The following is an 8,882-nucleotide window of genomic DNA, read 5'->3' on the forward strand; positions in this document are numbered from 1 at the left end:
ATCAGGAAATAATCAGTATGTGGTGAACGCATAAACAAGGTGGCTTAAACACTGGATGGGAGGTGTGAGAGAAAATTAAAGAGGTCAGATTCCCTAGCCTTATGTCTGACCTATTAACATCGATGTAGATATAGATAATCAGAAATACCATGTGATTAATTTGAGATTACAAATTTCAGTATTAGTATTCAGTATTAGTTTCTTTCACTGCGCATTTAGAACCAGTGTAAGGAATTGAACGGATTGTGATTCCCAGTACTCAAGTGGCTGCACGTGCTGTCACCTGGTTTCATTGTATCTGTGTAGTTTTTGTCCCCCGAGGAAGATGGTTGTTTCTGCGTTGCCAAGACATCGCGGATAGTTAGCTGTTAGTATGTCGACCTCTTCACCTCGAAAGAACAATGCCTAACGTGGTCGGTGTTTTTTTCCCCTCGTCAAATTCACATTTCATATGTCTTGTGCTGCTCGCCTCCTTGACTGAAGCCCAAAACATTGTCGGTAAGGCCTTAATATCACAGTTAACGTTAGACTAAGGTCGCTAATGACAGGCGAGCATAATTGTTATGTTTACTTTATGTATGTTTCTTTAGTCTGTATGTGATGCAGTAATGTTGCCATTATGCTCAATAGCTTTCCAGCCACCAGTTATCTTTGCAAACGGACCCACAGTCAGGGGACTTTTGATTGGAAACACGGCGGGCGTCTCTCTGACTGTGCGGACAGTGTCTCCGTCCAATACAACAGGTACAGGCTCGTCCCCATGTGTTTGTTTGTTTTGCTGACACGTCCTTGTTTACACTATGTTTCTTTTTCAGGAAGAATTGAACCCGCATCGTGTAAGGCTGAAGCTGAGGCGACACAGTGGGTCCTTTTAAAGGAACAAGTTGGAAAGGTTTGTTTTGTTTTACCAAATAAATAGGAAAAGTGCTAACTAACGTGATTATATGTTGATCTTGTGATAAACTGTAAATCAAGATTTCTATTTGATTCTGGTGATAGTATTTAGGTGTGACCACTCTCTCCTTTATCCTCATGTTTGTTATGTGTCCTAGACTGCACTTCAAGTTGAGCTAAGACTCAATAAAAGTCTGCATTTGTGTGGCAACAATGACACGGACGCAGACTGTTGTCCAAAGCCGCTGTGTGTTCTGGAGACCCTTCAGGTGTCAGCCTGTATGGGCAGCACACCTCAGGCAGCGCTTCTGATCCAGGCTACTATTTATGCACGTTTGGTTTCTTTTAATGCTGGATCTGGTAAAGAAACTTATATCTCATTAATATAAACTCATTACAAGCATTGCTCTGGCTCAAAGACATCCACAAAAAACTCATTACAAGCATTGCTCTGGCTCAAAGACATCCACAAACTAATCACTGTTTCTATTTTAGATAATAAAACAGTCATTCCAAACCAAGTGTATCAACCCTTGGGCCCTTGTCCCTGTGACCTGACTTTCAGAAGATGTAACATACGCTGCTGTTGTGACAAGGTACCAAAGTGGGTTTTTTTAAGACAGAAACTAATATACATGCTTGCACCATTAACAAAGCATTTGTATTTAAACAGGACTGTTCCACTGATGAGTTGAAGCTGTTTGAGCGCAATTGTCTCCCAGGGCCCCTTTGGTGGACAGGTCACTCCAACTCCGGACTATCAGTGCTCTGTGCAAAAACCTGAAAACTCTCCAGATTGGTTTCCATTTTTTATGTGTCAAGTCCCCGCCTGAAAACAACCCTTACCTTGGACTCTTCTACCAGGGAGACAAGATGTGAGGAATATTTTTCTTAATATTTCAGTCAGTTTACTTCTTCACTCATGTTTCTCATCTTTTGTCCTATAATTTGTGTAGTAAACCAAAGCCTGGCCCGACGTTCCAAATGCCCATGTTGTCAGCACCAGTGCCAATTAATATCTACACCCAAGGAAGTCCCATTTTCACATGGAATGATCAGTTTTTTACTATTCCACAGGTGTGACATGTATTTCCAATTCACAATTCAACAACTGTTTTATTTAAATTGTTTGTGTTATATACAGCCACAAATATGCATTTTCACAAACGCTGCTACTTCAGTTTTTATGACGTCAAGGATATATGTGCTGCTTTAAAGAAGGAAGGACTGGGGTAAAGTCATTTTCTCTGATGAATCCCCTTTCCAATTATTTGCATCATCTTGTCTGGAGAAAAGGTGAGCGCTACCAGTACTCTGTCATGCCAACCATAAAGCATCCATAGACCATGTGTCATGTGTCAGGTAGCTTCTCAGCCAAGAGAGTGGGATCACTCAAAACACAATGTTACCAAAACGTCCTCAGAAACCAACTTGTCCTCAACACCACAAATATTGACTCTTTTCATAGATGTAACGGTGTTGTCAATGAAATCCTTTGGCAGTTGTGAAATGCTTGCGATTCAGTGTACCATATCTGACACATCTGACAAAAAGATCTGAGAACACTGAAGCAGCAAACTTTGTGAAAACCAATATCTGTGTCTTTCTCCAACCTTTTGGCTATGGATGTAAGTATTTGATAAGTATTTGATATATTTTTGTTCCACAGATGGCTCTTGGACGCTGTGTAAACAATGCTCCTCTGGCATTCTTGGAAAATGTGATGGGTCAAATGTGTCACTGTGGTGCGCTCGTGTCCAACTGGCTCTCCTCTCCAGACACGACCAATGGATTTGAGTGTTCTTGTGAAGGACTGGACTCGGGGGGTGTGTTTAACCTGCCAGACAAAAGGCTGTTATTAATCCTATCTGAATACCCTGAATTCCCTTCTCATGTGTTGCTGTAGGTGAGGTCGCCGTTGATGTAACTGATGAAGTGGCTGATGACATGAGTCAGTTTATTGGTGCTGCTGTGTCTTCAGGTTTTTGGATTTTGGATGAATTACAGTACAACTTTACAATGACATACTTAACATGACAATTAAATGTACATACTTGCTTATTTGCTTTTCAGAAGTTGACATACAGGTATGTACTAATGTGACCTTGGCGTTGGATTACAAGTTCTATTGGAAAGGAAATGGCATCACAAATATCACACTGAGACGCACAGTTGGGGCTGTTGCTTTAAAGGACAGTGGTAAGTACCAGTAACACACAATGTGCATAGACAGATAGAGTTGATCATTATTGGGCGAATTGTATTGTATTTCTGCTTACTTTGCAGTGGAGTTAACTACAAGATACTCTGCTGTGTTTCTGAATGGTGATTTCATGGGTGAGCCCAACTCAGGAAACTCAGGTGAGCACAAGATGCTTTTTTATGACATATATGACACACTCTGCTTCAGTGGTTAACACTCAAAAGCCTGACGTGACAGGATATCAGGTGGGAAGGCCTGTTATTGCTGGGATTGTTGATACTTTGGAAAATCACACGGACTCGGTGCAGAGGGACATCGGTTCATCTCTGGAAACCAGGTGAAGGCTAGGTGAAGTTTGTGGGGAACACATTCAGCTCTATAGTGTTCTTATGTATATCAACAACATGAACAACAAACTCATCAGCTTTTTTCTGATTGGCTTAAAAGTGAGTGATGGACTCTGTTCCACTGCTGAGAGAATGCCAGTTGTGTTTGGTGAGAATTCAACATCAGGTTGTCTGTTACCGATCAGCCAGCAGAATCTGACACAGTGTGAGCACCTGAGGTGAGAGGTTCAGCTCGAGTTCACCTTTAATCCATGATATTGGTCCTCAGTGCTGCTGCTTTCAAATGTAATGTTTTGTCTTTTAGGGAGGCAGTCACTTCTCTCCAGGCTGCTTTGGTTGGAGTCACATATGTTGCAAAGAATGGAAACCCAGATTCTTTAAATATTGCAGACTGGGTGAACATAAGCTGTAAGTATATGGAGCAAACCAACTTTTACATCTTTGTCCAATGAGATCATGCATGTGTTTACAACAGAAATCCCATTTCTGACACTTGAAACGTTTTGCAAATTTCAAAGTGTTTATACAGAATATTTTACCAACTTAAAATATTAATTTCAGTTATCAAAATGAACTCAAGCACACGAATGGAAGACATCAACAGTTCATGCAGTGGGGTTCCTTCCCATCTGCATATCCATGTTTGGAGTTTATTCACTGGAGTGGTCCAAGGGAAACCCCAAAGAAATATCCAGGCTATGCAAGTGAGGTCTGTATGAAACACCTATAGTAATCACTATGCATGGAATGGTCTTGGCTTGGCTTTTCAATGTTGTTTAATTGTACGGTAATAAATATTCCTGCTTGTGTGTGGTAATTCTTAGTTACAGCCTGTCTGACTGGGCACTGGACTGTGGAGGAGGTGATGTCTCTCAATGTGAGGATCCAACAGAGACTCAGTTGTTTCCTCTCACGTCCTCTCTTACCTTCACTGACATTCCTATTAACACTGGACCACCAAAAACCAGGTGCTTCCCCAAGCAGCAACATTTCAGCTACCAACTGGAGCTGCATAAATATGTGTTTATCTGACTGATTCTAACTGAGTGTGATGCTCTGGTTTGTGTTTCCCAGGTTTCAGATCAATTACACAGAGTATGACTGTAACAGAAATGATGTATGTTGGGCTGAGCTCGCCTTTCCTGTCACCAAGTATTACACAGGTGAGATTTTAAAACCTACTTTAAGTTAAATTACAGTTGTGTAATTGTAACAATTAACTGTACAAATGCTGTTTATGATGTCTTTGCAAGGGCATACTGGTTTCTCCACACATTTCCACATTTCTGCAAGATACATGTAAGTGTAAAAGGGAGTGTTGAGGAACATTACTGGCTATTTTCTTTTTACTTTCCTTAGGTGAGCCATTTTCTCTGTCACTGGCCAAAGGCCTTATCTTGGTTTTCTTCTTTATCTCTGCTTCTGTTCTTGGGACTCCATGGAGACAAATTCGGCAGGCTTGGAATAGTTTCTCTAAATAATAGTTAGATGTTTGATTAACACTGTAAGAATATTATTTTAATAGTAGACTGTGTTAGAGGTGAAACAAAGTAATTGTCACTGCAATGTAGTTCCACTTTTTATATTGTACATTGTTCATAATGTAATATATATGTGTTTTTGTAAATAGCTGTTGTTGCACCATTTTGTAATAAAGTTATTTTCAAGATGACTCTGTCATTTATTTTATGAACCTGGAACACTTTACAGCGTGTGTCACACACAACATGGATGAGTTAATATGTTATTGCTTCCTGATCTGATTTTGTGTTTAAAAAGGTATAGTGAAATAATGATGGTTCAAGTTTATCCTTCAGCTGTGTACACAGTTAATATAATAACAATGCCTTCATGATTTAATTGAACCTTTTAGAGTTTTTTCGTCTATTTTTCTTCTTGTCTTACTTGACTGGAAATGAATATTCCTCTGGGATAAATCTGACTCCAATTCTGATTCTTTCTCTTGTATGCCATTCTAAGGGAGTTAAGTCTAGTCATTTGTTCGAAGAGCGCACATGTCACCCCATGTCCACCTCCTTCTGTACATAAATAAGATTTTCTTTGCTCATACACCTCTCCAGCAAGCTATCTGACAATCGGTCTGTCAGGTTCCGTGTTGTTATAATCGTAACACCTGACAGGTACCATACACCGTAAACATGTCTTAGCGGAAACCGATGACAGTTTGCTCTGGTGCGTTGTGCGCAGACTCCGTACGGCGGCCGTGATTGGTCAGACGTACACGCACCGCTTTGCTGGAGGCTGGTCGACGGCTATTCAACAAGAGTGCGAAGTGACGTGGAGAGTGTCAAGCGGACGTGTGCTAAAACTTCATTAACTACGAGAAAACTGCTTTCATTTTTTTTTACGAAAGCGCCATTAGCTGGTTTATTTTCGGGGCTCCTCACATCTTTTATTCAAACTTTATCGGGACAAGTGTTTCACCCGGGGAATAACACGTCGCTGGCCGATTAGCCTCTTAGCTAACAGAACAGGCACAAGCTCTGTTGCAACGACAACTAGTTAAAGTCACCAGTGTTGTAGTTGGGCACCGTTTTTTACACCGATGTCAAAACATGACAAGGGGCGGGGATAATTTTACGACTCCTTCTGACGTATAATTTGACGAAACTTCGTAGCTTGCTAATATTAACCAACCAAGGGAAATAGTGCAAAGTGTCAAGATGGGCTCACTGCTGCGCGGTGAGGAGATGTGCCTGGCCCAACTCTTCCTGCAGTCTGGATCTGCATACGACTGCATCGCAGAACTTGGAGAACTTGGACTTGTGGAGTTCAGAGATGTAAGTCCAGGAGTGAATATGTGATAATAATCTGTCCCTTTGAACATGAGTTTGCTAACACGTAGCACACATGATGAAGTCTAGTCTGATTTCAAGTTTGTCCACAAACGGGTTCCGCTCTAACTGCTGTGTAGTTGTTGTACCTATCACTATTGTCTCTTGCTCTGTTTTCAGCTCAATCCCAGTGTCAACACATTCCAACGGAAATATGTCAATGAGATTAAAAAATGTGAAGAGATGGAAAGGATCCTCGGTAAGAATATATAATTTATATCACAATTCACTAAGATTTACAGTGCAGGTATAGATGCAGAGGGAGTTAAGACAAGGCTGTGATGGGGACTCAAAGCAGTTACCCACTGAAAGACCATTTGAATTGGGTTTGCACGCACTGACCCTGCACACATGAGAAATGTTAACCTGCTTCCAGTAGAATTCCATGAATTCAATGATAGTTTGTGCTCAGTTCCGCAAACCTTCTTTTATCAGATTAAAAGCAGAGACTCTGTCAGACTGCTTCAGTGAAGTATTCGTAATATTGGTGAATGCTTTTGTACAAGTGTTTCAGACTGTTTCACGTGTGTGGTGTATTTTAATAGGATACCTTTTGAGAGAAATCAAGAAAGCTGACATTTCCTTACCAGAAGGAGAGGTGAACCCGATGGCTCCTCTGCCCAAGCACGTCATGGCCATAATGGTTTGTTGTTTGCTTTGATATCCCCACATATCATTTTGGAATGCTACATGTGGATAGCAGTATTCCTTGGCAATTTGTAATGAATACTCCACAACAACATTAATGTTCATTGGTCATTCCGTGTGTGTTGGTGTGTTTTAACAGGAGCAGCTGCAGAGACTGGAAGTGGAGTTGGGTGAAGTGACAAGAAATAAAGAGAAGTTGCAGAAGAATCTGCTGGAGTTGACGGAGTACACACACATGCTCCGTATCACTCGCAACTTTATGCAGAGAACTGCTGAGGTTAGTGGGGTCACGCTGCAATAGCTTCGTAAGTCTTGTTTTTTAATGGTGATAAAATGTTTCTCCAGGTTATAACAACTAGAATGTGCTTGTTCGATTGGATTTTCTTCTTTACCTTCTCTGTGCATCGTCTTTCAGAGAGAGACATTACAAGTACAGTATGAAGAGTTTCCTTTCCTAGAAAAAGATACAGTGATGGACTACAGCAGCATGCAGAGACTGGGAGCCAAATTGGGGTGAGCTTGATGCTAAGTCTGCTAACGACTATTTTGAACTAGTCATCGACTACTGTAACAACTAGTCATATTATGAATTGCACAAAAAACAATGGCTCTTATTTATGTTTTTTTATCTTGCATGCAGTAATAGTACCAGCTATTAGCAGGGGTGCTCATTATCTTACAGAGACTGAACCTTCTAAAAACCATGCTTCCTCTTCCAATGTCCATGCATAGCTGAGGTGGTTCTGTGGTATTCCAGTCTCAGCTGGCAAACATTGCATGTCACTGGTTTTTGCTCATGTCGAGGGTGAAATTTTCCCAAACTTTGTAGCACGTTGGTGTTGCTTTTGCTGCTTCCATGTTGTGGCTTCCCCAATTGTTCCCTGTGCTGTGGTAACTAGTTTGTCAGTATGTCAAAGAGTTGAAACAAGTGAAATGTGCGCTCGCTCAATTGGCCCCTTAGCTATGGCGAAACGTTGTTTAGCATGACATGGGATTCACACAATGACAACTAACGACCCGTCGACGACTAAATAAGTCATTGACTAATTTTGCTGTTGCATCCCGACTACTTTCAAGCCACACCAAAATATTTCTTAGTGTTCCACCCTTACTCTACTGACTAAGCAGTGCATTCATTTCAGCACAATTTAAGGTTGGAGCATAGTTGCACTGTGATGTGGCAAATATTCAGTTGTGCAAACACACCCTCTCTGCCATACCTGTCTGGCAAATTAATTCCTGCAGATGGTACTAAACTGGATAAATTACTTTGTTGTACATTTGTACAAAGCAAGATGTTTTGTTTGTTTTGTTTTCATTTGGTATCTGAGTTGAGAAACAACAGTTAGAAATAGTTGGCTTTTAGATAGGTTAGTAAGTCACTCTGTCCTTCTCTTGCAGTTTCATTTCTGGGTTAACTCAGAGGTCGAAGATCGAGGCCTTTGAGCGGATGCTTTGGAGAGTGTGTAAAGGCTACACCATCCTCAGCTATGCTGAAGTAGAAGAATATCTAGAAGATCCTGACACAGTTGGTTTCTCAGCTTCTGTTACGTGTTCCTTTGTTTCTGCTGGCGTCTGTGTATGTGAACGTCGTATGATACAAATCTGTCTAATTAGTTTGATGAATGAATATCTACTCATGACCTTATCCAATTATACATCCATTTTCATACATATTTGTACTTCTTTGCACTAAAACAAAGGGAGAACAATGGAGGTGTGGTTATCTATAGGTTATGCTGTTATTTTACTGGAAATCAAATTGGGCTGAATGTGACCTGAACTGATTTGAATTTGACATCTATGAGCTAGCTGCTCATGGAATTACTTGGTTTTGTTTTGTCCTGCATCGCAGAGGGAGCTCTTCTGCAGAGTAAATTAAATAAGACCACAAATTTCAAAATCATTTTTTGCATTCCTGTCTGCTGGAGTTGA

The 8,882-nt window shown here is 40.8% G+C and overlaps 2 protein-coding genes across 2 annotated transcripts; both read left to right on the plus strand.

Annotated features, from left to right (window-relative positions):
• The first annotated feature begins 608 nt into the window (after positions 1-608).
• LOC144739002 (tectonic-2-like) lies at positions 609-4,925 on the plus strand. Its single transcript, XM_078622013.1, is given in 20 exon segments — positions 609-744; positions 816-892; positions 1,053-1,254; positions 1,390-1,490; positions 1,568-1,612; positions 1,614-1,700; positions 1,702-1,769; positions 1,851-1,971; positions 2,564-2,620; positions 2,622-2,691; positions 2,968-3,090; positions 3,181-3,255; positions 3,335-3,383; positions 3,385-3,434; positions 3,545-3,662; positions 3,749-3,852; positions 4,006-4,153; positions 4,269-4,412; positions 4,519-4,607; positions 4,804-4,925. Coding segments are annotated over 20 exon segments (1,986 nt in total).
• Positions 4,926-6,128: 1,203 nt separating this feature from the next.
• On the plus strand, positions 6,129-8,475 carry LOC144739003 (V-type proton ATPase 116 kDa subunit a 2-like; the record flags this gene model as incomplete). The annotated part of the gene is made up of 6 exons (XM_078622014.1): positions 6,129-6,245; positions 6,420-6,498; positions 6,845-6,942; positions 7,087-7,233; positions 7,369-7,460; positions 8,349-8,475. Coding segments are annotated over exons 1-6 (660 nt in total), but the record flags the coding sequence as incomplete, so codon positions are not given.
• Positions 8,476-8,882: the final 407 nt, after the last annotated feature.

This window comes from Lampetra planeri, unplaced genomic scaffold (genome assembly GCF_965212315.1).
Source record: "Lampetra planeri unplaced genomic scaffold, kcLamPlan1.2.h2 scaffold_1254, whole genome shotgun sequence".
In the NCBI taxonomy this organism is placed as follows: domain Eukaryota; kingdom Metazoa; phylum Chordata; class Hyperoartia; order Petromyzontiformes; family Petromyzontidae; genus Lampetra; species Lampetra planeri.